This window comes from Mchenga conophoros, linkage group LG12, assembly GCF_057382185.1.
Source record: "Mchenga conophoros isolate Kocher_MC1m ecotype Shallow Benthic linkage group LG12, M_conophoros_male_GT1.1, whole genome shotgun sequence".
NCBI classification, from domain to species: Eukaryota; Metazoa; Chordata; class Actinopteri; order Cichliformes; family Cichlidae; genus Mchenga; species Mchenga conophoros.
Genome location: NC_140537.1, coordinates 4,311,156 through 4,338,809, shown reverse-complemented (window position 1 = coordinate 4,338,809; position 27,654 = coordinate 4,311,156). Strand labels below are relative to the sequence as shown.

Here is a 27,654-nt window from a genome sequence, read left to right as displayed (position 1 = left end):
GGTTATGGTGCGTTTTCTGCCTCGGGCTCTGTGCAAACTTAAACAAAAAGGTGCATTCAATGTGTCGTGACGGTGCACAAAATGATCCCTGTGAGCGCCGCCTATTCTAAAAAGAGATGTGGTCAGATGATGATGATGGGGGAAAAATAGTGATAAAATGTAAAAGAACATGAAAAATACAGTAAAATACAAGACTTGCAAAAACAATGAGCTTAATGCTGCAGAAAATTGTTAGGTTTGAAATTTAGTGCACAGAGAGGTAGATTAACCTCCTAGGACCTGGCGTCCACATATGTGGACATCACATTTTGGGTTATTTAGACCAAAATACTCAATTTTGCTCTACAAGGGCCTGATATCCACTTACGAGGACATTATACTGCTACTGTTCTATCGAAATTTTAAACGAATATCCTCGTATGTGGCTCTCATTTTTCTTAGAAACAAAAATTAGGTAAAAAAAAATAATAATCTGGTAATTCGTTGTTTTTACATTCATCAGGTCCCAAGCAGCCCAAATATCAAAGAGAAATTAAAAATGCATGTCGTGGAAGAGTTCAGGTCTTAGGAGGTTAAACATTTTAATTTGAGTTCATTATTTTGATCCTGAGTACGCTCTCTGCCCTGCTGTTTATTTCGAAGGTGACGGCTGCAAGTTAGAGCTCTGAAGCTTAAAACTGGATCTATTTAAAAATAAAAGTTTCCATTGCCTGATGAAGAAAACACGAAGACTAGACTGAACAGGTATTCTTGGTGTGTGTTCTGTGTTCTAGTAGCTGCAATTTCAGCAGCGCAAAGGTCATCTTAGTGTTTTGAAGAGCGAATGCTGGGGCTGAATGCAAACTGTGGACGGAGCATGCTGTTAGGCTAATGCCTTGTAACTGGTAAGTCATTAACCAGTGAACAAGCTTGGGCTAAATATCCAACTCCAAAACTGACCATGACTTATAAAATTAACTTATTGTTTCCTAAATCTTAGTTTCTACATTTATGGTCTTATGAGGTGAGGCCCCCACTTTTACCCCTGTGCAGTATCCAAGCTGCATACTTAGATTTGTAGACAAGGTCTTCCTGTGATCCCATGTACCCATCTGAAAACTAGGAAGGGTTTTGTACATTGAAAATCTTAATGCCAAAACTTTGTGGCATTAAACACTTAAACTAAACTTTTCAGACAGGCATTTGGGTAATGTTTTTGGGTTCTGGTTTATTTTACTTGGTTAATGTGTCTTCATTTTAAAATTTAACTTTTTTGGAGAGGGGCAGAAACAAAGGCTATGACTAGTTTGAGGCCCTAGTTAAATTGAGGGTCTGCACCAAGGCCCAGTATAAAGGTAACACCAATTATTTACACCATCTGGCTCAGCTACTCCAGCTGACTCCATTAAAAAAAAAGAACCCAAAACAAACAAACTATTTAAAAAACACGAAGTATGAAGAAAACAAAAGTATACTAAACTTATTTTATCACCCCAAATCCAATAAACTAATCATAATCTGACATGGACGTTATTACTACGTCTCCCATGATCCCTCGCACGGGCCTCTTTACTAAACAATAGTGATGGGATTTCCCCCTCTTTTTTTTGAGAACCGGCTCTTTTGGCTCAACTCACTAAAAAGAGCCGGCTCTTTTGGCTCCCAACCGGCTCTTCAGGTTGTTTTGTTGCTTTAATTAATTTATTATTAACAATAATATAAAATTGTGCACAAAATGAATTCCTAATGTAAAAAAAACCCTGTGGTTTTATTTATATATGTTTATATATAAATATATATGGTGGCCCCTAGAGACAAAGCACGTACAAACTCCAAAGCAAGTACAAACTCAAACACATTTCTAGCGTTAACTGAATTTCCAAAACAGAGCTACCTAGATCACTTAAATTACACAATTGAAAGCATATGTGTATTGTTTGTGTATTTATACACAAGCACTCATATATATATTCAAATAATAATAAAAAAAAAAGTTCATTTACCTGTTACTACCACACACCGAATCCAGTCGCTGGTACTTCCTGGCTTGTGTAGCCACTAGGTAACAAAAGCTCAACACTGCGCCTAGCATCCTGGAGCACTTCTGTTGTGTTTTGTACGTGCTTCGGGGTTTGTACGTGTTTTGGAGTTTGTACGTGCTTCGGAGTTTTTACGTGCTTTGTCTCTAGGGGCCACCGTAAATATAATTTTATTTATTCACTCCACATAAAATGTAATAAATAAATAAATCATATAATACAAAACCAAACTATTCACATTTTAAACTTTTAACTATTTAAAATTTCAGCTTTTTCCTTTTAAACAAATTTAAAGAGAGACACGTATGTGAGGATGCTGTTTGTAGATTACAGCTCAGCATTCAATACCATCGTTCCCTCGAAGCTGGACAGGAAACTGCAGGATCTAGGACTGAGCAGCTCCCTCTGCAGCTGGATCCTTAGCTTCCTGTCTGACAGACGCCAGGTGGTCAGACTGGGCAGCATCACCTCATCCCCCATCACACTGAACACTGGTGCTCCACAGGGGTGTGTACTGAGCCCTCTCCTGTACTCACTCTACACCTACGACTGCACAGCCACTAACAACTCCAACATCATTGTGAAGTTTGCGGACGACACTACAGTGGTGGGTCTTATCACCAACGGTGATGAGACGGCTTACAGGGAGGAGGTCAGCGCCCTGACCCACTGGTGTCAAGACAACCATCTCACCCTCAACGTCGCAAAGACAAAGGAGTTGATAGTGGACTTCCGGAGGTGCAGAGAAGTACACACCCCCATCACCATCAACAGCGCTGCTGTGGAGAGAGTGAGCAGCTTCCGGTTCCTTGGCGTACACCTGGCTGAGGATCTTACGTGGTCAGTACACACAAACAAAACAGTGAAGAAGGCCCAGCAGCGCCTCTTCTTTCTCAGGAGACTGAAAAGATTCGGCATGAGCCCCCGCATCCTCAGGACCTTCTATCACTGTGCCATTGAGAGCATCCTCACTGGATGCATCACCACCTGGTATGGCAACAGCACCGCCTACAACTGCAAAGCTCTCCAGCGAGTAGTGCGGTGCTCTGAACGGATAATTGGAGGTGAGCTTCCCTCCCTCCAAGACATCTACAGGAAGCGGTGCCTGAGGAAAGCGGGGAGGATCATCAAGGACTCCAGTCACCCCAGCCATAAACTGTTCAGACTGCTTCCATCAGGAAGGAGGTTCTGCAGCATCCGGTCCCGTACCAGCAGACTGAGAGACAGCTTTTTCCATCAGGCCATCAGACTGCTGAACACGTCATAGACACCTCAGCTTCACTACTGGAACTTCAACATTATGCACTCCACACTGTATATAAATGCCACTTGTTTTGCACATATTCAACTCTGTATATTTTATATATTTTATTATTATTATTATTATTATTATTTTATTTTATTTTTTTACTATTTAATTTGTAAAAATGTGTATACACACACACACACACACACACACACACACACACACACGTAGGAAAATATTTAGTATACACATCCAGAAATGCATACACTATTATATATTGTACATATATTTATTAGTTTCAGGTTGGCCATTCTTGTATTTTGCTCGTTTGTGTTGTTGTGTTTGCACATCTCTGTTGCTTGTGGGGCTCGCACACAAGAATTTCACTCGCATGTGCTGTGCCAGTGTGCCTGCACATGTGATGTGACAATAAAAGTGATTTGATTTGATTTGATAAAGTGAAACAACACAAAACACTGCAAACCACAACACAATTAAATATAAATTAAAATATGAAAACAAAAAGAAGATGCACATTCTCTGTCATATGGGCCTACATGAATAAACTATCTGAATCCTTTATCATCTGCAAATGAAAATAGTTGTGGATGATTATTATACCTTTCTAATGTGACGTTGTTGTCCCTGGCTCTGTTCCTGTGCTACTGCGAGTGCAACTACCGCCTCTCCCCACTCTTCCCAGCGCAAAGCACAAGCCTCGCGTGCGGAGTGAAGCGGAAAAAAGGGCAAGAGAGAGGGTGAGAGAAAGAAAAAAATAACCCATGGCTCCCAATAAGGAGTCGGGTCTTGTCGTTCACTTCAAAGAGGCGGCTCTAAGAGCCGTTTCGTTCGCGACCGACACATCACTACTAAACAAATCGGCAGGCAGTACAAGAAACATCCGGGTCTCTCAGGTTCCTGTCTGGCGACCCGTCGCCATTAGTGCAAGCTCGTTTTGAAGGATATATTTTTTTTGGCTAAAATCTCGGAATTTTTAGGTTTTCCAGCTTTTGGAAAACATTTATCGCCTTGTTAAGGGCATATTGTTTCCCTTAGCGAGAAAAAATCCTAAATTCGGGGGGTCTTGGCCCCGCGTGACGATTTTTCGTCCTCACTTCCAACTGCTCCGATAACTTGAGACGCCGAAACCGTGTCTCTTATTTTTTCTCGGGTTTGTTTTATGGTCAAGATGTCGCCGTGATGGGGTCTCCGCGTTTGACAGAAATGAATCAGGGCCTTCGTCGCCTGACCCGCACTCACTGCAGCCCGCTTTCCTTCTCCGTTTTTCCGTTTTATGCTAGAGAGCTCGGCGGCTCTCTGCCCGGAGCTCGGCCTCAACACCGTTCACTGCACGGAGACAAACATGGAGAAAAACCCCAACAGCAGCAGCAGCACCAAGGTTCCGCCCCGTTCCAGCTCCACAGGCCCGGCACCGAGCGAATCTAAACCCAAAACAGGTGAACACATATCAGGAAACGGCATAAATATCACATGAGGTTGCCAAACACATTGTGTGCTCTTGTAGCTAAACACCCATTGCCCTGTGGCCTGTTGGGGCCTAGCCGTACTGCAGAGGTTGTTTACCTTGTATGGCTAAGGACCTGACGTAGCTGTCAAAACATTTGACCCACCAGCTGTCACAAAAGTACCCGATATTTCCATCCAGCATTGTTTTACTTATTTTTTTATGACATGATGACACATTTCCGCTACCAATCAAAAGCTACTAATGTACGTAAATAAATATTTAGTTGTATAGTTTTCACAAAACTATTGTGTTTTCAGATGCATGAAAACTGGTATTTTGTTTGCTAAATCCTGAAAAAAATGCACTGAAAATCCAAAACACACGAATTAAGATGTGCCCTAAACAAACACCATTGAACTCTGTAAGAAACTGTATTTGCACTTTCTTTATATGGGGTGGAAATGTGCAAAAGGCTTAGTTTTTACCTACAGACTCAATTACAGGAGACTTAATCTACTGTTTTTAGACATCGGGTCTTTCACATTACAAATCAGCTTGAATTGTGATGTTTATAAATGTTTCCCCCCTAAGGCTTTTTAAAAAAAAAAAAAATTTTATTTGGATTTCAGAAGGTAAAAATAATGGAGGCTCCAAGCGTTACAGCCGCAAGCGTGAGCCCTCCTTTCCTAAAGCCGACAGTTTCCCCGGCCCTCGCCGCACCAATTCACAGAAAAGCAAGAATTTTGACAAGAGACCCCCTCAGAGAGGTGGAGGACGACAGTATGGAGTTACAGGTGGAGGACGACGTGAGGAGGTGCGTGTTTCCAAAGGCTGATGTTGTACTGACCTCATTTAGTGGTGAGAAAACTTCAGCAGTTCCTTGTTGACATTCATTTGGTCAATTGCGATCAATCCTCGTGTCACCAGGTAGCAGAGACGCGCCGGGCCGAGTTCAGCCCGGCTCAGTTGGCAGGACCGAAAAAAATAAGCCTGAACCACCTGCTGAACTTCACTTTTGAACCCCGTGGAGGTAACGGTGGCGTCGGAGACGGAGGCCACTCCTGTTGGGGCCGTCGAAACAAATGGGGCCACAAGCACAAGCCCTTCAACAAGGAGCTTTTTCTGCAGGCCAAGTAAGCGGCCTCCCAAACGAAAATGATTCTGAATGCAGAGACTCGATGTTTGGGATTCATCTCACCTTTGTGTGTGTTGCAGTTGTCAGTTTGTGGTGACTGATGACCAGGATTACAAGGCTCACTTCACTGATCCAGACACCCTGGTCAACTGGGACTGTGTGCAACAAGTGGTGAGTTATCCTCCGCGTTTTGACGGGGAAGTGTTTACTTAACTACCAATATTTAATCAAATGAAAGCACGTGTCTTGACAAGCCATTTCTGCTCATTCTGCAGCGCATCTATAGCCACGAGGTGCCATCGTGCCCCATCTGCCTGTACCCTCCTGTGGCAGCCCGCATCACCCGGTGTGGACACATCTTCTGCTGGCCGTGCATGCTGCACTACCTGTCTCTTAGTGACAAGAGCTGGTCCAAGTGCCCCATCTGCTATGAGGCAGTGCACACAGCTGACCTGAAGAGGTAAAACAGAAGGAAGCAAAACATTGCTATCGGTCTAAAGGAGAAGAGGAGTTACTCCCCCCCCCCCCCCATGGCTCATTTAGACATCATAATTCTTAGTATATACAAATGAGTTCTTTGCTGCTTGCTTACCTGTGAGCCCTGTGCCCTCACAAGTTCTCCTGCTACATGGAGATATTAAAACAGGTTCATTTAGTTTGCGCAGGGTTTTTCGGTTTGTTTGGTTTTTAACCACTTGCTTGTGTTGTTGCAGTGTGGTTGCTATGGAGACCAGACAGTATGTGGCTGGTGACAAGATCACCATGCGCTTGATGCGAAGAGAGAAGGGGGCTCTGGTGGCCCTGCCTAGCTCTCAGTGGGTGAAGGTGGAGGAGCCTGTTCGTTTTGGAGGCAAGTCTGTGCCAGTTTTATGGACAAGATCATTTTTCACTTTTAAATTCATATAAGACTTCATATAAGTTTAAAGGTATTTTTAAACTCTGTTCACATTTATTTCATAGATGCATGTTTGAGTCCATATTCCAAGCTGCTGCTGACCTCCCCGGCACAGGTCCTGAACCTGGTGGCAGAGGAGAAGGGAATTCTTCAGGCTCAGCTTAGCCAGGAAGAGGACGCTCAAGGGTGCTTCATCCAGAGCGCCCTTTGTCTTTTACAGGTAAAGCTACGTGCACATCTTTGGCAACTAAGACATAACAACATAGACATAAATAATGCAATAGACAAAATAAAGTGAAATAAGCGCATTTAATTTGTATGAATAAAAGTTTTTTTGCTATGCCGCTAAATCCATTTTCTCTTGGGTGTTTTGTTTGTTTGTTTGTTTTGTCTAAGGAAGCCAAATAAGCAGTTAACTGATGATGTCTTTATCTGTATGTGTTTGTGATTAGGAGCAAGAGGAGAAGCTTCTGGAGCAGCAGAAGGAGAATGCAGACAGCCTCGACTTGTCCTCTCTGACTATGAAAGAACCTTCTTCTCCTGTGGAAGAAGGGGTGACTAACATCAGCAGTGCCAAGGTGAGTCTAAACCTTCTTTACCCTTTTTCACATTGTTGTATCTCTGGTGATGGGATCAAATGTATCCTATTTGCGTGGTCCTGGTTATGGTTTTTTATCGCCTCTGTCTTGTTTCATCTTTAGCCCGTGCTGCAGTACGCCTCAGCATTTGATGACGAGGTGGCAGAGTTTCCGGAAGATGCTGATGTAGAGCTGCCAGGCTTTCCCGAAGCGATTCTAGAGAGTGTGCTGGAGGAGCCTCCTGCAGCTACAGGGGATTCCACCTCAGAGCTCCAGCTTGAAGAGGAGAGCCCGGCCATCCAGGCAGAGTCAGGCCGGCCCTCAGCCAGTGTGGTGCCTGGACCTTATTACTATTTCTACCAAGGTTGGTGATCCTCTGCTCCACCCATCTACCCAGGATAAAATTCCTGCCGTAATATGTAAAATTTCCTCATCCCTATTTTTTTCCTGCTTTCCATTTTTCTCCGTCAAGCTGACGACTGCCAGCAGATGTTCCTGCATCCCGTGAACGTGCGCTGCCTGCTACGTGAATACGGCAGCTTGGAGGCCAGTCCTGAATCCATCACCGCCACAGTGGTGGAGATAGTGGGGCAGACAGTCACAGAGGTCAGCAAACAAAGAAACAAAAGACTGACGTTCTGTTGTTTAATGTAGTTTTAATTTAAGTCAACACATTTAGTTTATTTATCCCCCTTTCCTTCTTGCAGGAGATCCGCCGCCGGCATCGCTATCTGGCTCATCTGCCACTCACGTGCGAGTTCAGCATCTGTGAGCTAGCACTGCAACCACCAGTCCTGTCCCAGGAAACTCTGGACATGTTTGCAGGTTAGAACACTTAAAACTTGTTTTAAGGGTTTTACTGTAAAGGTTTCTCAGATGAAATAAATCGTCCTTTAAACCTTTTAGATGACTTGGAGAAAAGAAAACGCCTGAGGCAGAAGAAGGCGAGAGATGAGAAACGCAGAGAGAAGCGAATTGAGATTGAGGAGAACAAGAAGCAGGGTAAATGTAAGTATACCTGAAAATTACACCTTTTATATACCTCATATTTTGAAATTGAGGTCCATAGTACTTGCATTTTCATTCCCCAGATCCTGAGGTGCATATTGGACTGGAGAACCTTCAGCATTTCCCAGCATTCGGCTCTCCACCTCACAACAGCAGCCCCCCGATCCAGCCTGACTTCACCTTTGCGCCTCCTTCGCCCCTCAGCAGCAGCCCTTCCTCTGGTAAGATCACCCCTTCCATCTGCCATTTTTTGATAAGAGTTTCCTCCTGTCAGCTGCCTGTGTGGCTTTTGGTGATAAACGCCATGACACACATAAATTTTTTTTCTTTTTTTTTTTTTTAAACGTCTGTCAATTCAGATGGAATAAAATTCCCAAGTCTGAATACGCCGTCACCTGTCGTGGGTAGTGTGGAGGATGAGTCCCACTGCATGTCCTTTGCACAGGTGTGTGTGGGAACAGTATTCTTTGTGACTTAAGTGGTTGGCATAGCTCAGCAGTGCTTTAATAAGACTGTTTCCTGTGTAGATGCTAAGAGATGGGAAAGCAAGAGCTGATGCTGGGCCCAGGATCACTCCAAAGAAAGGTAATGCAGGAGTGTCGATGTTATGGTGCCTTGTTTGTTACAGTTAAGCTGTAAATGTGAATAATGTGAAATCTCACAGTTAAAATGCCAACTCCTGTTAAAATGAAATTGATTAGAGGTGCCTGGTTGGCTCGTGATAGTAGCTACAGCAGTAAGCTTGTATTTATGGGGTGCAGTTTTAGTCTGCTTTATAAACTGATAATACTTGAGCAAAGAGCCAGATAATGTACCCATGTTGTCATCAAAGGGTTTGTCTGCCTACATCCGCTTACAAGGTGGAATAATAGAGTCACACAGTTTTTGCTACTTTTATTTAAACCCAACTTGTCATAGGAGTAAAATCTGATATATTGAACCTTGGCTCAGAATAAAACCCCAGCCTCATCATTTCTGTTTGTGCTTCCTGTCTATGTGGTTATATCAGTTGTTACAAATTGCACGTACCGAGTGGGTGAAAATAAGCAAAGCTTTTTGTGTTATTGTGCCTTTCTGGTAAAACCAGTTTTTGGAACTGCAACACCCAGAGGTTTCCTGAACTCAATGTTGTGCCTTGTACCATGCAGATAAGCTGCTCGCTCCCCCAGCAGCAGACAGCGATGGCGAGAGCGACGGCTCAGACCGTGTCCCAGTGCCCAACTTTCAGAACTCCTTCAGTCAGGCTTTAGGGAAGGCACTTATGCAGTTGGACAGTGGTCCAGTTTCTTCTCAACAACCTGTGGTTGAACCAGGTCAGGAACCTCTGATCCCTCACATCTACTTAGCCGAAGCCTGATATTTCTGACTAGACTCATTGTTTGTTCAGAGACGATCACACGCTCACTCCCGTCTGGGATTTTTCTCTTTCAGATGAAAAAGGAGGAAAAAAGAAGAAGAAAAAGCAGAAGCTTCTATTCAGCACATCCATGGTTCACACAAAGTAGACAACACTGAAGTTCATTTAATCATATTGTTTCTCCCCCACTGCTTGTGTTTTCAGTTTCACGCAGATCTTTCTGGAACTATAAGCTATGGAAAAGGATTTGAGTTCATGCTGCTTCAAACATTGTTCCACTGGCTTCATCACCTGTTCGAGCTGTTTGTCTTTCCATCGGTTTAACTTGCATTTCTGTTGTACAACAAGGCCAAAGCTTTGCACCATCATGCTCGTGTCACAATGAAAGCCTTATGAGTCAATTTAAGTTAACATTCTAAGTATTACACATGCTTCAGGCTTATGTAAGTTCCATGTACTTGAGTGCATCATGGGGTCTATTGTAGGAAACTGCCCCATAGTGTTGCGTCTTTGTCCTTGTTCATGGCATTAACATGTGTTTTTGGTGATCCAATCACAAGTTGGCTGCCTGAGTATGTGTGTTCACACATGCGGTGCTAAGAGTGCAACGTGTACCCAAGATGTATGCATGTGCAAGCCATTAGACCCATTACTAATATAGACAGGGTAATTTGAGGGTGCTTCATACTAGAATAGCAGTCAGCCAGCTGCAGGTACGTTACACCTTTAAAACTTTCCAGGATACTCAGCACCTACACATTATCAGTCTGGAACTTAAATACAGAAGGCAGCAAGTGAGTAAATCTTTCAGTGTTTATCACAGGTCAGTCTTGGGATAGCTCTTCATATGTATAGATTTGTTGGATTGCCAGAGTCAAAGCTCTAGTATTTGGTAATGCCAACATTATGCCTACACATTAAGTTCTAATGTCAGGAAGTGAAAACACAGTATTGTGTAAAAGATATTAGTTCTGTAGGTTCAACAGGACTCTTGATATATTCTGCCTGGATAAACATGAATAGCACTTTTCTTGTCATTCAGTTTCTTCTTAATTTCATCTTCTGTTGTAGGATGTTTACTCACTTTTAACATTATTTCCCCAACTTTTATTTCAGTGTTGGAAATGTGTGAAGTTAGAGAATTATTGGCTTAATGAGTGCTGGTGAAATGAGAACAAGTGGATTTGATTTTTTTTTCTTTTTTTTTTTTTTTTTCCCGAGGGTTCTTTAATTCACCTTTAATTTTGTCCAAGTTTATAGACTGGTAAGCATAACTAGTCTGTTGCAAATAATAATAAAAAGATGCACAATCAAAGAACTGGTTGTTTGCGACACTTCTTTACCCCCCTGTCTGAAGTGAAACTCTGAAGGTGACTATCAAATTAGGTCAGTTCACACGATCTTATTAACGCAGCACCTTTTTTCTCCACAAGAGGGCAGTCTTAGTCCACCTGATCTGTGTAATAAAATTTAAGTTTTTGTATACTGACTGCAGTCAAAGCTTGGTTAAGAATAGTCTGAGATCAAATAAATGCATAATGCATCTGAAGTTCATGAATTATGCAGATTTCTTTATTCAAATAGGTGTCGCCATTCAAACAGAAAATAACCAGTCAGCTTTTTAAAACAAACAAACTGATGATTTGTGCTTTTAAACATGGGAACGGGTAATTAATGCCATAAAGTTGGGATGGAATAATATTTTCCCGAGCACATCCTATACTCAGGTTCGTATCCAGTTAAGTTATCCACATTCATCCCGGAAGTTTAAGTAATGCATATATATGTATGTGTGTGTGTGTGTGTGTGTGTGTGTATGTATGTATGTATGCGTTACACCTGATGAGTTGTGCTATATAGCAAAAATGATTCCTTAGTGTTTGTATACTGTATGCACAAACTGTCATTGTCTCTTACTGGAACGACACAAGTTTATGTAGCAAAATCCTATTTTATGTTTTAGTTGCACTTTATTTTGAAAGCAATAGCCGGAAGTGCTATGTGGAGCTGGATTGTGCGGAAAGTACTCAGGCGGCTAGTTGCCTGTGTAGTCTATCCCTGTCAACAATACTGCAACCTGAGACGGGATAGCCAGCCAGCCAGTTGGCTAGCTAAGTAAACCAGCTAAGTTAGCTGCTCTGCTAACCAACTGTCACGACTCGTAATTTTTCCCTTAAGTTGGCGGGATACACTGTGTTAGAAGTTGTTTCGACAAGCGTGGAGGGAAAGCTGACTTTATGGTTTGGTAAGTTGTCTGCAGTTGGGATCAAACAGGCAGCGAAAGACAGGTTCAGACAGTGTTTCCATTTTGTGAGTCCAGCTTCTTGAGTTGTTAGCTTACGGTTGCTAGCCAGCGAGCTGCTTAAGCGTTTGTCTTCCCTCTTGTTTGAAGTCTGTGGGAATTCCCAAACAGCTGAATGCAACACGCTCGTTCAACACGTCTGCACACTTCTGTTTTTTTCCCGTTCTCCTTCTGTACGTTAAATGTGCCTCCCTGCTGTTGGGAGCAAGCCAACTCTTATCTGTCGGTAAACTGGACCGGGCACTGTCGAGGTAATTTAGGTGAGCAGACACGACATGAGGAAGCATTAACACTTGTTGCTGAGATGGAAAACTACAAAACTTAGAAAGCTCATTTATTAGCATTGTTGTTTAGATTTAGTTGTATCATTGTGTGTGTGTGTAAGTGGTTGGGATGCTTGGTTTTCTGTAGCATCCAGTAGGTCCACATTAAATCTGGGTTATGGTTTACTGTGATATAAAACTGTGGTTACCTGCTTCACTGTTGTAAGTTACTTTTAAATGTCAAGATCACCTAAAAACCTGAGCCTACTACATTATGTCCATAATAATACAGCAAAATATTACAGCCAGGCTAAACTCAGTCTAAAGTTTTCTTAGAGAACAGTATCGCATATTTCACTGTTAAAGTCCAGTGAAAGCCTGTGGATTGTGATGTATATTTTATGTGACTTTACCATAGGTGAGAACTAAATTGCGGTAATGCTCATCTTCTTTTAGTTGTTCTGTTGTCTGCATAAGGAAATTTCCTCTGCATAACTGGCTTAGCCGGGTTATTGACTCATTGTCTTTAAAAAGTTAAAGACAGTAAGTGAGTCAGGGCTAAAACAAAACAAAATGCCTCCATGCCCTGTGCCCTACTGTCCTGCACGTATACTCTGAAATATGTCTCTAACATTCGCAGGATCTCTTCAAAGTTGACTATTTAACATCTTCGGCTTGAAGAAATGCTCTTTTCAATTGTTATGTGAGGCTTGCAGTAATGAGTCGGCGTAGGATACTCAGTGGTGTGTCTAAGCCTATATAAGGCAGACGGCTCCTTAATCTCCGCTGTGCTGCTCGTCCCACCATCACAGTGGATGTTTGGCATTCCATCTCAGCGAAGGTGTTTCCTGCCACTATCTAAAGTTCACGTTTTCAGCATTTTCAACAGTCTCTGTTAGTCAAGCGCAAGCCTTCGTGGCTCTGCTTCCTTGTCTGTCCAGTTTTTATGTTTGTATATATTTTTTTCTTTTTCTTTTATGAATCATGGACTTGCCCACTGAGTATTTGGAGCTTATCAGCTAAGAAGCACAACGACAGGGGCGATCATGTAAAGACGTGACTGGCACAGAAAAGGACACCAAACAGCAATGTTTATACTTCCAACATTTGCTGATTGAAGGCATTTAGATGCAGTAGTGTGAGGACTGCATTGGCGATGGCGTGCTTGTACTGATCGAGGACATAATGCAAATGTAAGAACAGGAAATAACAAGCATATACGAGAGCAGAGTCGATGACCTTTGTTGTGCACTAAATATATATGGGTGTGCCTGTGTTTACTGAAGTCTGTGTCAGTGAAAACATATCATCTATTTGCTGCTTTTTGAAGGCGTGAGAACACCACAGCAACGCATTTGGACCGCCCTGTTGTATCCCTGCTGTGATTTCTCTACCGTAGCCTTCAGCACGACAGTCTTAACTAGTGAACAGCCTGTCTGCTTTGATGACGCAAAGTGTGTATCTCTTAGGCTCCTTCGACTCCTTCCTCCCGTGTGATATGACATCACGACTCGGTTACAAGAGAAGCTCGAGCTCTACAGCAGACGGTTGACATCTGGTCAGGTAGGATATTATATTCAGGATTTTGATCAAGCGTGCCATTATTTATATAAAAAGAAAATTCAGTTTCTGCATAGCAGAGTAACTCAGCACAACACGTGGAAAGCATTATCAGATGTGGAGAAGGAGTTTCTTAAAGGGCCTTTGTGCTCTTTTCTATCTTCATTATTGCTTTATAACAACAGATAAAGCTGTTTACCAGCATATTGTGTCAGAGATTAGTAAGTCGATCTTTAGTCATCTCATATTTATCACTAAACCTCCTTTTGACTGAATAAGCATTTCAAAATAGACATGCAGAAGTTCATTAGGGGTGGAGCTGAATGTTTGATGGATGGTGGTCTGGTGTGAGTTTGCACTGGAATCTCCCATTTACTGCCTAAGAATGATGTGCGTGTGTTAAAACCTGAAGCAAAAAACAATGACATTGTACAGTTGTCCGGTTCCTCCTTGTGTCAGTTGCCACATGAAAAGTATGCAGTCCTGATCACCACTACACCAGTATCTCAACACATTTTACAAGCTAGTTTGATTGCACTGATAACGACAGCCAAGGAGATAACGTTAATGTCAGTTGTTAGAGTCGACCAACAGGTCAAACAAAGGCAACAATTGTGCAGGTTACAGGTTTTAAGTACAAGTAACATTAAAACATTTAAATCAAAACATTAAGTAGATAAACTAATGTTTAATGTGTCTTAAAATACAATAAAATACATTTAAATAGCCATTGGAAATATGTTGTAACTTTTCTCTGACACGGCTGCTGCTTTTTTCACATCAGGCATTTTCATATGTCACTGCAGAAAAAGCACAGGCACAGTGATACTGCTTTTGGGCTCATGGAAGCGTGAATGTTCAATGCATCATAATCAAAGTTGATGTTATTAGTCCCACCTGTGCTGCTGTGTGCTAAGCCATTATTAAATGACCTGTGTCGTGTAAATGTACAAGACAAACACTCACCTTTTATTGGTGTCCGCTCTTTTTTAGCACTAAATATGTCCTGCTTTAACCTAACAATCAATAACCTTTGGCAAAATAATATACATTACTGTGCAAAAGTCTTGAGCCACTCATCAGTTCTTTAGATTTTGCTTGCAATGAGTTAGACTTTATTTTTTTATTTTTTTTAAAGCAGTAGTTTTTGTTGAAGGTATTTCAAAGTTCTTCTTTGGACTTTGGCTGCTTTTTCACTAATTTTCAGTCTAGTGCTTTGTATTTTCCAAAGAATGATTTCCTCAATTTTTTTTTTTTTTTTTTTGCATCAGCACTGACCTATGAATCATTTAAGAGTAACAAAAGCTGCCTGTAACTCATATGAACCAGTTTTGTGTCTTCACATGTCAGACAACTTGACAACAAACCTGATTTTCAGCATGATAGTGATCCCAAACACACCGCTTCTGCGCTTACACCTTACATGGATAGTGTTCTACTTTGGGTTTTTCTATCAGTCATGCATTGGCCTCCCCAGAGCCCAGACTTCAACATTATTGAAGCAGTGTCAAATCCTCTCGATAGAGAACAGAACAAAATGCAGCCAAAATCCAAAGACGAGCTTTGAATGTCCTTCAAGAAACCTGGAGAACTGTTTCTGAAGATTTATAAGAAATTACAAGAAAGCTTGAGAGACTTCTGCCTGTGTTTTTTTTTTTTTTGTTGTTGTTTTTTTTACATTTCAATAAATGACTTCAATTGTTTTCATAGAAAATTTTAAATAAAGATGGCTCAAGACTTTTGAACAATAAACTTGTGATGGAATATCAGGCACTCCCAAGTTTATAGTAACGGCTAGATTAGGGGATTGTTTAAATCCTTACATTTTTAGATTTTGTGCAGGTACTTTTTTGTTGAGGATCTCAGTAAGTAATATTATTTTTTATTTTCTCTCTGATGGGGTATTTTATCTTTATGCTTAACAAAAGGTGTTGTTCAACAGGATGGCTGCTCAGGTGGAGGTTCAGACTACGGAGGTAGGAAGGACAGTGGCAGGAGGACGACATCACCTGACTCCCCTGACAGACTCCAGCAATAAGAGCCTCATTGACATCCCGTCTGCCAATCAGCCGCAGCTCATCGCAGCTGAACCAAACAAGCCTGCCCCAAGCGCCAAGCCGCGACTTACTCCCAAACCTTTTTCTGTGGAGAAAAATCCTACAATTAAGCCCATACTTGCCCCAAAGCCTCAAACTAAACCCAGACCTGAGTCCACTCGCCTTGCTGGATACAAACCAGAGCTTCCAAGCAATCCAAAACCACAGCAGCCGGTTTCCAGCAGCAAACCCAGACCACTTTTAACCAACCCCAACCGTCCTGCCTCTACCTCCTTTCGATCACCCACTAAGTTGAACACTGGACAGACAACAAAGCTAGTAGCCCAGCCATTTAAACCAGCTCCTCCACATGACACTGGAGGCCCTAGCAGACCCACCCCTCCTCCTGTGCCAGCACAGAGGCAGAAACCCTCAACATCAAGCTTGGCCTACTCAAAGAGCTTTAAAAAACTACCAGCAGCAGAGTGGTCTGGAACCACTAAAAAAGAAGACGAAAAAGGCCACAATGCACAAGGTAAAGTTGGAACCTCCCTTACTAGAGCAAAGTCCATGGGCTTTCTTCTTGATGCAGGGGAAGAAAATGAAGGAAAAGAAAAGGCTCAGCCTGAAACATCTGTGCCTCTGCGACCACATCCTAGAGGCTCCAAGCCCAGACCTGTATCAGCCATTTTCCCCGGCAGTACAACGAAGACGGAGACCCCGGTTCCTGCTCCTCGCTCGGCTGGGAGACGACCCCTTTCAGCTGATCTCACTTCCAAATTTGGGTCTATTGGTCTTTCACTGCACCGGAAATTTCCTGAAGGAAATACAGTAGACAACACTCCAGAGGGAAAAGCACTACCACAAAGCAAAGAGGAAGATAAAACCTTTACGAGTACCACACCACAAAGTACTGATGATGTCTGTAATCCTATCCTCTCAGACCAAAGCAACAAAAACAAAGAAGAAATGGCTGCAAAAGAGACCGATGAAGACAAGCGCAGGGTTAGCGTCAAGTCGCGAATAAGTCTTTTGCTCGATTTGCCGTCTTCTCCTGGGGTAGCTGCCAACGGCCATGGTTCAGATCTTCGTTCTCCATTGCAGCCAACCCCTGAAGGTGAACCAGCAGTTGGTGTTAAACAGCTCATCAAGCAGCTGACAGAGGATACAACACCGACTCAGAGCCCTGTCCTTAAACCAGCACTGAAGCCCCGTCCCTTGCCCCTTGACCTAACCAAAAGGTAAGAGCTGCTCATACTGTCCATGTGCTTTGCTTTTTGTTCTGTGTTCCACTGTCATGCATGGCTTTTGTCTTGTGTGATGTATGTTCAATAGGTTTTCAGCCGAGAGGTCACCTGACCCTGTTTCCCTCACTGAGGCAGAGGACCGTCATTACATCAGCAAAGATCCTCAGAAGAGGGTAAGAGAGGGCGTGAGCTTTGTAGGAACTGGTTTCTGTTGGGCTCGGTCTGTGTTTAACAGGCAAATGAGGGTAACAATGAGAAACTGTGTCACCGTGTGGTGCTTGGAAAGTTTTTCATATGGTGTTGCTCAGCAGAGTTTGATTTTAGTGTGTTTGTTACCATTTCCTGTTTGATTGAAACCCATGCAATATAACATAAAGACGGAAAATACAAAAGAAGCACAGGAGAATGAGCAGTGTGCAAATAGAGGTGAAGCCTCTGACGCAGTTTAAACTAGAAGTGAAGTAGGGAGACACAAATTCAACTCACGCTTTAGAGCTATAGGTACTCTATAACTGTATACACGACTGGGAAATTCATCTTTATTTACCTGTTGAAAAGCACTTGCATTTCCAGTGGACCAAAGCGCCTCTGCATTCATGAGGAAATTTCTTTCAAAGAAATAGGACATTACAGTAAAATGAATTGCTGCCATAGACATGCAAAGCTGTGAAACCTAATACTGCTGATACATTAAACATCCCCAGTGACTGCCAGTTATGAAACACACAAAGAAGAGATCAAATAGGAAAGGTCAATGCTGAGAGACTTTGATTACCACCTCTGCACCACACCCAATGAGCCCTACGTAGAAGAGGATGCTGTTTGTGCCCTGCCAATTGTTCTCTTGAACTCCTCTGTGTGCTGTACTGTTGAATGTTCCATTGCCAAGTCCCATTTATTCTGGCTTATGGTTTTATAGCAATAAATGGTACCTAAATTCATAACTTTTTAAAAAAGCTTTTAGTTCCTTCAGAAGATTCCAGCTGAAAGAAATTCTGTAATAGCTTATCAGTTCCATAACTAGGCAGTAAGTTGTGAGCATGAACTTAAGAATTCTCAGTATATCTCTTAATTTTCCCAGGCTGAAGAATCAGCTATCACTCCCAGTGACCAGAAGACATTTTTGGATTTAAAAGATTCCCAAGAGCAGCTCAAAAAGGTCTCCACGCCTGAAGGGCCTGAAGCAGGACAGACGTTTGTTGCTGTTTCCAAGGAAATTGGTGCAGGCAGTGGAGTCCAAACAGTGCGAGCATCCTTGTTTGATAATGTCGTGGAGAGGCACAGCGTGGTGTTGATGGATGATGGCTCATCTGTTGACACGGCCAAGGATTTGCTCAGCAGCACGTCTCCATTCGATAGAACAGTTACTGAATATAACGGGGCTTCAGTCACCGCTAACTACAGCCAGCCTTTATCGCCATCATGTTTTCAACCCGTATTACATGCCTTTGACACAGTGCAGGCTGTCGAAAAGAGTCGGGCAGTGAGTGTGAGCGTCCCATCAGCTCAGTGGGAGGATAAAGCCATGACCCTCCGTTCCAGACGCTCAGAAGGGAGCAGGCCTCTTCCAGAATGGACCAGTCCTGCACAAGAACAGCCACCTTTGGCACCTTTGATGCCTCAAACACAGCCACGATATCTGAGGATAGGAGCCTTACAGAAGTGGACCACTACAGGTCTCGACCAAGACGTAGATATGGAGACAGGGATGCTAAAGGAATCACAAAGGGAAGGACAAGTGGCTTTAGATAAAGACAAGGAGAGACAAAGAGTGGCAGAACAGGAAGAAGTGTCTGCAGCACCTAAACGCTTGAAGATGCTGCAGGCAGACGAAATGGCAAAACCCAAGGCAACCTACTTTGCTTTAACCGGACAAATACAGGAGCCAGTTTCTCTTGGGGGTGCAGGGACAAACACTGGGGACATGACTAGCCCCTTTGATGACTTCTTAGGGATTTCTCTCCTTAGTGGCCCTCAAGGGAAGAGTCTTCCAGTAAGGGGGAGCCCGTCTTTAAACGATGATCCTTTTGGAAAAACAACTCCATCGCAAGAGCAAGTTAAAGATTTGATGATAAGAAGCCACAAGTCACCCAGGGAGAGCAGTTTAGCCTCAGATGGACAGAGTAAAGAGGAAAGGCTAGAAGCTGAAAAGAAAAGGGAGCAAAGGAAGGAGAAAGAAAGGCACAGGACTAAGATAAAAGAAATTGAAGGTGAAAAACAGACACAGCTGGAAATGGAGAAACAAGCACATTTAGAATTTACACGAATGAAAGAGTGGGAGATGCAAAGAGAATTTGAAAGGCAAAGACGTAAGTCATTTGAAAAGGAGAAACAAGAATTTGAGGAGAAACAACGTGTCCTGGAAAGGCAGAAACAGATTGCGCTTGAGAAAGCACAAGAATTAGAGGAGAAACAGAGACTTGAAAGAGAGAAGCAAAGGAAACTTGAGAAAGAAAAAAGGCAAGAACTAGAGAGACAAAAGGAGAGACAGCGTGAAAAGGAACAGCAAAAACAAAAGGAGGAAGAGCGGCTAAAACAGTTAGAGCGACTGCAGCTCTTAGAGCTTCAAAGACAGAAGCAGAAAGAAAAGGAAATGCAGCAGCTAAAAGAAAAAAAGGAAAAAGAAGAGGCAGACAAGATGAGACAGATCGCATTAGAGCAAGAAATGTTAAGAATAAAAGAGCTTGAAAAAGAGCGGGAAAGAGAAAAGGAGATGGAGAAGGAGCGTCAGAAAGAGATACAGAGGGAGCTGGAGAAACGGCGACAACAAGATTTAGAAAGGGAGATACAGAGACAGCTAGACAATGAGCAACAGGAACTGGAGAAGGAAAGGAAGAGGAAGGAGGATGTAGAGAGACTCAAAGAGCTGGAAAGATTACAGCTCTTGGAGTTTGAAAAACAAAAACAGGCAGAGAGGGAGAGACAACAACTTCAGGAGCTCGAAAAACTGAGGCAACTAGACATTGAGCGACAGAAATTAGAAAACCAGAAGCTGAGACAACAGGAACTGGAGAAGGAAAGGAAGGAGGATGTAGAGAGACTTAAAGAGCTGGAAAGATTACAGCTCCTGGAATTTGAAAAACAAAAACAGGCAGAGAGGGAGAGACAACAACTTCAGGAGCTTGAAAAACTGAGGCAACTAGACATTGAGCGACAGAAATTAGAAAACCAGAAGCTGAGACAACAGGAACTGGAGAAGGAAAGGAAGAGGAAGGAGGATGTAGAGAGACTTAAAGAGCTTGAGAGATTACAGCTCTTGGAATTTGAAAAGCAAAAGCAGGCAGCGAGGGAAAGACAACAATTTCAGGAGCTTGAGAAACAGAGGCAACTAGACATTGAGAGACAGGAATTAGAAACCCAGAAGCTGAGACAACAGGAACTGGAGAAGGAAAGGAAGAGGAAGGAGGATGTAGAGAGACTTAAAGAGCTTGAGAGATTACAGCTCCTGGAATTTGAAAAGCAAAAGCAGGCAGCGAGGGAAAAACAACAAATTGCGGAGTTTGAGAAACACAGACTGAGGGAAAAGATGGAAAGGGAGGAAGCAGAACGGATGCGAGTCATAGCCAAGCAACAAGAAGCAGAGAGACAGCGACTAAAAGAGAAGCAGAAAAAAGAGGAGCAAGAGAGGCTAAACTTGGAGCCATCACGTCTGAAACCCAAAATTCTTGATCTGGACTCTGTGCTCAGAAATGAACCAGTGTCTAAGTCTACTTCTCAGCGCAGCGATGCTGCAACCCGCTGGAAGGAGCCTTACAAGCCTAACATTCTTGACATAGACTCCTTTACATCTCAAGCTCAGCTCTCCTCTAATAATGACTTGTTTCCTTCATTGGGAATGCAGGGACTAAATGCTGACTTTGGGGGTAAATTACAGCCTACATCTGAAAGTGACGTTAGCTGGAAGATACCATCACAGACTTCAGTAGGTTTCTCAAACCCAGTATGGACGACGCCTCCTCAGGACCCCTGGGAGCTGCGGTCAGTTGAGATGTCTGTGGACCAGCCTAAGGCTGAATCTAGAAAACACGCCAACAAACACAGTCCAGAACAGCTCCTTCTCGATCATGGGGAACGCATCCCAACTCAACAAAGGCCTTGGTCTGCTTTCCTGGATGAGCCACCCCCTTTGGGCCCTTTTCCTGGTTCAGAGGTTAAAAGTGTGAACTCCCCAGGTGGACTCCCCACCATCACTCCTGCAGAGCAGATCTGGTTGCCCAGAGAGCTACAGCCACAGAAGATCAGGGGAGAAGCACAGGGCCAGAGGAGATCACAGGGGTCCAAGGTGAGTGACATAAATCAATTGATCAGTTCCAGAGGTGCCAATGAACTACCCGCCCCCCTTTCTACCACACTTTATTTTGTGATTATTGTAGAAATCAGGTTGTCATTTTCTTAGTTTGTCAGTGCAGATGGAGTCAGATTATCACACAGAGACATGCAGTCTTGTGAAAATACAGGTCATTTTGTGATATCTTACAGAACAATCTGTTCTTGTAGACGTACAAACCATCTAAAACATAAATATAGCTTCTCATGATGTAGGTGGTATCATATATTCTTCACCCTGTCATTTTAAAAGCTCACCAAGTTCCGAAAGCAAAAGCATACGCAAAATTCTTTTTAATATTGTTTTATTTTTAGCGTGCATTAATTTGTGTGCCATCATTCCCTGATTAAATTGGTTGGAGAAAAGAGGCTCCAGCTGAGTTGCCATATTGTAGTCGAGCTAAGTGACGTAGTGGCTAAATTAGTCTAATTCTTGCTTCTTAATAACTACAACAGGCTGTGTCACCATCAAGAAAAATGCAAATGAAATTCAAGTGAAAAAAGGAATATTGATTCAGCACTGCTGCTTCTCTTTCATGATTCCTTAGTATTATCCTCATGTCTGCAAGATATCTAAGGAGTACTTAGATTTGATATAAAGTATTTACAACTATAATGTAGTAAGATGCCTCTTGCATCCAGTTAGATTGCAGTGTATCTGTGTCTGTTCAGACTCGTATAATACATGTAGTGAAGACTTTGAAGTAATTAAAGTTAAACGCATTAGGTGTTTGTGACAAAAGGTATTTGTGACTGTGGGGGCAACATTTAACCTTTCACCACTGAATTATTATCACTTGCATTTCTTGAGTCCCATATTTTAGGTGCTCCTGAGATACTGTGTTCACAAGAATGGGTTAAAGCAAAAAAGCTGATTCCTCAGGCCATGTCTAGATCATAATGATGTAGACATGGCCATGCATGCTAATTATTACATTATAAACCATAACATGTTTTGGTTTTAGAAACAAAAATCAATTTGTTGTTAGTTCCAGTTAGCCACACTCCTTACAAAAACGTGGCCAAATTACAGTCACACTTCACAAGAAAGTAACAAACTGACACCTAAGCAGTGTTTAAACGTGAGTGGACTGAAGTTCACTTTATTCTGTCCAGCTTCCAGCATGACAATGAGCAGCTTTTTACTGTTATGAGGTGATGCAGTTGGATCGCGGTGTTCACTTTGGGTCCTCTATGCTGCTCAGGAGTTGAACAGATTGCGGTCTCGGAGTGTGTCACGACGATCGGTTCCTGCAGGTAGTGCCGTGGATGGAAGCCCTTCCAGGATGAGGAGTCGCAGCGCCCACAGAGAGCAGGACCTGCAGAGCAGGGTGAGTCAGGCTGCTGCTCATTTTCTGCACCATTTTATTACAAATGACTGTTTTCACTCAGCTCTGTGGAAACAGAGAGCGTAGTATGCGGTGCCTCATGCACTGAAGACTGTATTGGAATGCAGCTTGCTCACTTGACATGAAAATGCTGCTGGCCTCACATAGTAAAGAGCTAGTGACTAATGTTGAAAGCATGGACGTCCTAGACTCACCTCTGCCCATCCCACATTACATTCTAGGGAAGTGGTGCTCAAACACCTTCTCAGGCCTGTACGTCAGGTTTGGATCAGGCAAATGATTAAGTAAAGATTTTCACTGCTGATTTATCAGAAACCTGACAGCAGGGCTCAGAGAAACCTGTGAAGTGAAATGGCATGTAATGATTATGTGTTCTGCAGGTATTTGTGTAACCTTGCTACTTGATTTTGATTGGTTAGAAGTTATATTTGGTTATAAACTTGTAGTTCACCTCTGTTTTTATACCACTGTGAATGGAATAGCTTTTGCTGGGAGTGATAATGCTGTCTGTATATGTAGTTGATATTTCTTGGAAGACTTGATGGGATTTGTTCAAAAACAAAAGATTTTTTTTAGTTTCAGGGATGCACTTATTGGGATTTTTGGTGATCAAAGGTCTCTTTGACCTCATAAAACACCTTTTTGGCCATAACTCTAGAAATTTTGCCTAATTTGTATGCTAAATTTAACAAAAATGTCTAGTAAGACAAAATGTTTTGATTTCAAAAGATTGGCGGTGAAATGTGGACAGACATCAATGTAAGCTGCTGCTTGACTGGTTGGTGGAAGCAACTTCAAGGTGGTTATTCTGGTTTTATATTTTTAAACATGTAAACAAATGTGTCTGCATGTTATCGACTCTACAAATTACATGCACACTCATATTATTATTACATTTAAGGGTGGACAGTGTTTATTAACGATACAGGGTTGGGTTCAGGTTGCGCTTTGTCACTGACACTGTAATTGTAGGCTCAGGTTGAAGTACAGTCTGTTGTGCCTTAACATTACACAGGGAGATCAGATTAAGTCACCACAAAGGTCAAGGTCATTACCACCATCTAGTGGTTGTGTTTTAGTTTGCAAGAGTCAAGTGTTCTGGGTATCTGAATTACTCCTTGTTGCCATTTCCAGTGCTTGTTTGAAAAAAAAGCTTTTCAAATGACCCTATGTAAATAAAAAAGTGCACAGATTTACATTTTAGCTCAGACAACTTTACACATAGTAGAAGAACCGCTGAATTAGATTAGATTTTTAAATTGTTAAAAATAGTTCTAAAAAATCGTACAGTCTGAATGCATTTGTCTCTGTCAGTAGGCCACAGACACTACACAAACCTGCTGCTTGTGTTAATACAGATTTCTAACTAATAATGAGAATATTTGCCATCTGTCGCTGCTCATTTTGTCAGTGAATTGGTGTAAAAATAAAGCTTTCCAAAAGTAATAAAACGGAATATTACACTGGAATAAGGCTCCAGCTAACAATGTATTCATCATTATTGGCTCTAAAACTCACTGTCATCCAGTTTAATTTCACTTTAGACAAAACGGCATCAAATCAAAAGCTCTGTCATTTTCTTCTTACTCAAAAGTAAGAAATGATAATGATAAAATTACACAATTGCTCAGTTCTGGATCATTTTTTCTGTTTGTTAATAAATTCAATATTTCTACTCAGTAGTGATATTTTATTCAAGGTAGCAAGAATTCAACATGTCAACATTCAGCATCAGAATATGAGCAGAGCATCATTAACACAAATACTAAGGCTTACATGCAGGAGCATGACTTAAAAAAAAAAAAGTATTTAGTAATGATAAAAAAAACCCATAGGCAGATTCTTAAATCTAGTTAAGATGTTTAGCATATGTAAAATATCACAGATAGTGTTTAAAGCCAAATATGTGGGCGTTGCTGGACATCTGAAATGACTACTTTCCTCAAATTGTATTCACCATAGACTCAGAGACATGAAGTAATAGTAGGGTGGTGACATCACTGGTTTAAGTGTGAGGGTCTGAGGCTGGTGAGTGCAGCAGAGCGGAGATGGGCACCGGGCAGAGAGCTGTGTTGTACATGTGGTCATGTTGTCTCACTCCTTACTGCCTCTGGGTAAGTGACAGCACCACTCATGTTGAATGTGTCTCCATCAGCCGTGCGCGTCTTCTCGTATAGGGCTGTAGGAACTCTTGGTTCATATCATATACAGTAGACTGTATGTACATTAGCCGCATCCTATTTCACCTTCTTCCTGTTGTTGCTGGTTGGGTTCCTGGCTGAGTAAAGACCGATGAGGTCAGAAGAGGGGAAGAGATGAGTCACTTCCTAGCAGATCGTTTTCAGTACTACGATGAGGAATATTTGGTCAAAAAGACATCAATAATATGTTGATTGTTAGATGTTTCATGTTTTATTGTATCACTTCCTTGTCTTTAAATCTTTCTTTTAAAACTAATAGTCTGAATAATATCAATCAAGGAAGCTTCAAATATTAAAACTGTGTGCTTTTCATTATAAATTTGCTGGTATCACCAAAATACTTAATGTAATACTTTATCTTGGAGAAATAGATAAAAACTATAAATATTATAATTTTACTTAAATATTAAGAGAATATTGACTATTAATATTTAAACAACTTAACTATTAGCATTGTGGAAAATAACAAAGTGCAAATACTTTGTTACAGTACTTAAGTAGAATTTTTTAGGACTCTATGTGTACTTGAAAAAAGTTGTCTGTTATTTTTCTGACAACGTTTTGCTTTTTAATCCGTAACTTTTGACTTTCTACTCCTTACACTTTCAAAACAGGCTCATTACTTTAGGGGAAAGTCACTGCATGTCCTCACGACATTAAAGTGATTTGAACATAAATAGAGGGAAAAATAATACATAGAAGCCTTGTAAACAATACAAGCGAGCTACTTTTTACACCGAATATATTTCAGAGCTTGTACTTTTTCACTCTTACTTAAGTAAAGTTGAATTGGTGCTTTCACCAGAGTATTTTTAACACTATTAGTAGAAGTAGCTGTACTTCTACTTAAGCCACACTTGATTAGCCACTTGTTATCAAGCAGCTAATCAAGGGTTAGCAGCTTGATTAGCCACTTGTTATCATTAGGTAGCAGGTAGTGGCTACAGCTAATGATAAAATGAAAATGGTACTCAGTATTGAGTATTTTCCTTAGGTGTACATGTAATTTTGAAGATATGGTAATTAAGGTGTGAGGACTAAATATTAATAAAGTATTAAAGGAGATAGAAGGTTAAAGGTTTTTTTTGTTGAAATACTCGTGTGTGGCAGTAAATTGGAAGGGAAAGGTATGTGAGAGTTTCTATGCTATTGAAATCTTTAGCAGAGCACTTCAAAGAATTGTTAATCAGATTACCTGTAGGGGGCACATGTGGACAGAGATCCAGATTTTAGGAACCCCTCTGCCTCAGTTTGCTCCCAGGTTAAGTCTCTGAAGTGTGTCAGAGTGGCCCACTATGTCTTTATTTAAGGTACAAGTTCACTGGCAGAAGGTGGCTGAAGTGAGCAGCATGTGTCAGGAAGTGTTATTCTTTCCTTGTCTGTTGTGGTGTTTGCATGACTCCGACTCTGGGTGAGATTTAAACAAACACTGAGTTGCCTGTTGTGATTGGTGGTTTTGGCCACGTTGCGCAGACAAACTGGTTGATGTGCATACAGTGCAATCCCACTTGCCTGGAGCCACACCTGTCTTTTGTCTCGTCTCTTTTGTGCCCGTCCAATTTATCTACTGATAGCTTTCTCTTAATGTAATACATACACTTGTCCTCATTCCTGTCTGATTGTATCACAAACCTTACTTTCTCTGCAGCTTTCTCTCTCTGCTCACACACTCAACCTCGTCTCTATTTTTTCTTTCCTTCTACATGTTGTCTGCATGCTTGCTGTCCTGGCTGTGTCACTCCACTTATGTTTCCTGCAGCTGAATCAAGCTGGAGCGACAGAGCACCGCAGAACATATATCACCCTCCCTTCTCCCCCCTCTGTTCTGAATCACGGACCTCCCATTCCCTCTCTTTGCCTCGCTCTTGCTCTCTGTCTCGCTGTCTTTGGCTCTGTCCCACACTCCCTCTCTCCACCCAGTTTCTCCTTGACGGTGAGTCCTGTAACACTCACTATAGAGAGCAGCTTGGCTGACGCATTTTCTCCTACCTGCCCATACCTGCAGAAAAAGGCGAGGGGAGGGAAGAAAAAAAAATTCCTTTCTCTGGATCTGACCTCTCTACCACAGCTCTCTCTTCAGTTTCCTCTTTGCGGCGGTGCATTGGTTGCCCTCTAGTTTTCCTCATGGAATACGAATGACTACAGCAGCTTTCTTTTTGCCACCAGCTGCCCTGCACCATTTCTGCTTGCAGCTTTTTGCCGGAAGATACAATAGTTGTGTGCAGTATGAAGATGTAGCCTTGTTGGAAGGGTGGGTGGATTTAACAACTTTTAATCAGAGCCATGTTTCGGGAGAAAAAGCTCAACGCCAGCTGCGAGAGTGTGCGTCAGGTCGGCTATAATTTAGGCTCACATGAGGACAGAGAAGCTCTCACCCGGTGAATTGGCAGAGGTCTCGCAGAGCACTGAGATAAGTGAACGTTTGGCCAAACAGAGTATATTGAGGTGATTTTATCATTAGTGCTCATTGTTTTTGTACTTGATTATTTTTAGTAGTGATTTGTGTTCTTTAAGCTAGAGAACCTGTTGGAAGACAGTGTAGCAGTGTTTCAGTAAAACTTATATTAAGTGGTGACCTTTCCTAACCTTTATATGCCCACTTGGGTGTTGTGCTAGGAATATCACAGCAGACATATCTTGTAAGCATCGAAATAGACATTAGAAA

At 42.0% G+C, this 27,654-nt stretch overlaps 2 protein-coding genes across 3 annotated transcripts in view; both read left to right on the top strand.

The window, feature by feature from the left end:
• Positions 1-4,208: 4,208 nt before the first annotated feature.
• Positions 4,209-11,023, top strand: rnf10 (ring finger protein 10). Its single transcript, XM_085293370.1, has 17 exons — positions 4,209-4,721; positions 5,362-5,546; positions 5,660-5,865; positions 5,948-6,038; positions 6,143-6,327; positions 6,581-6,717; positions 6,828-6,982; positions 7,215-7,340; positions 7,464-7,704; positions 7,813-7,946; positions 8,048-8,165; positions 8,247-8,348; positions 8,432-8,569; positions 8,708-8,793; positions 8,876-8,933; positions 9,497-9,661; positions 9,780-11,023. Exons 1-17 carry the CDS (start codon positions 4,559-4,561, stop codon positions 9,851-9,853), a joined length of 2,364 nt encoding a protein of 787 aa, XP_085149496.1. The 5' UTR covers positions 4,209-4,558; the 3' UTR covers positions 9,854-11,023.
• A 390-nt stretch (positions 11,024-11,413) lies between these two features.
• LOC146561921 (uncharacterized) overlaps positions 11,414-27,654 on the top strand; it is a 29,640-nt gene continuing 13,399 nt past the window's right edge. The window contains exons 1-6 of one of the 2 annotated variants that reach the window (XM_085293366.1): positions 11,414-11,432; positions 13,740-13,833; positions 15,773-17,107; positions 17,202-17,286; positions 18,195-21,395; positions 22,645-22,770. In XM_085293366.1, the coding sequence (XP_085149492.1) occupies positions 15,774-17,107; positions 17,202-17,286; positions 18,195-21,395; positions 22,645-22,770 (4,746 nt within the window). In that variant the 5' untranslated portion in view covers positions 11,414-11,432; positions 13,740-13,833; position 15,773. Of the gene's footprint in view, positions 11,433-11,725; positions 11,951-13,739; positions 13,834-15,772; positions 17,108-17,201; positions 17,287-18,194; positions 21,396-22,644; positions 22,771-27,654 lie in introns of those variants that run through there. The other variant, XM_085293365.1, reaches the window with a different exon arrangement.

Bases quoted from the DNA above. Each gene is read 5' to 3' on its own strand.
- rnf10 (XM_085293370.1), top strand. From the start codon at position 4,559: ATGCTAGAGAGCTCGGCGGCTCTCTGCCCGGAGCTCGGCCTCAACACC. The intron at 6,328-6,580 runs GTAAAACAGAAG...GTGTTGTTGCAG, and splicing joins CACACAGCTGACCTGAAGAG to TGTGGTTGCTATGGAGACCA. The intron at 9,662-9,779 runs GTCAGGAACCTC...TTTCTCTTTCAG, and splicing joins ACAACCTGTGGTTGAACCAG to ATGAAAAAGGAGGAAAAAAG.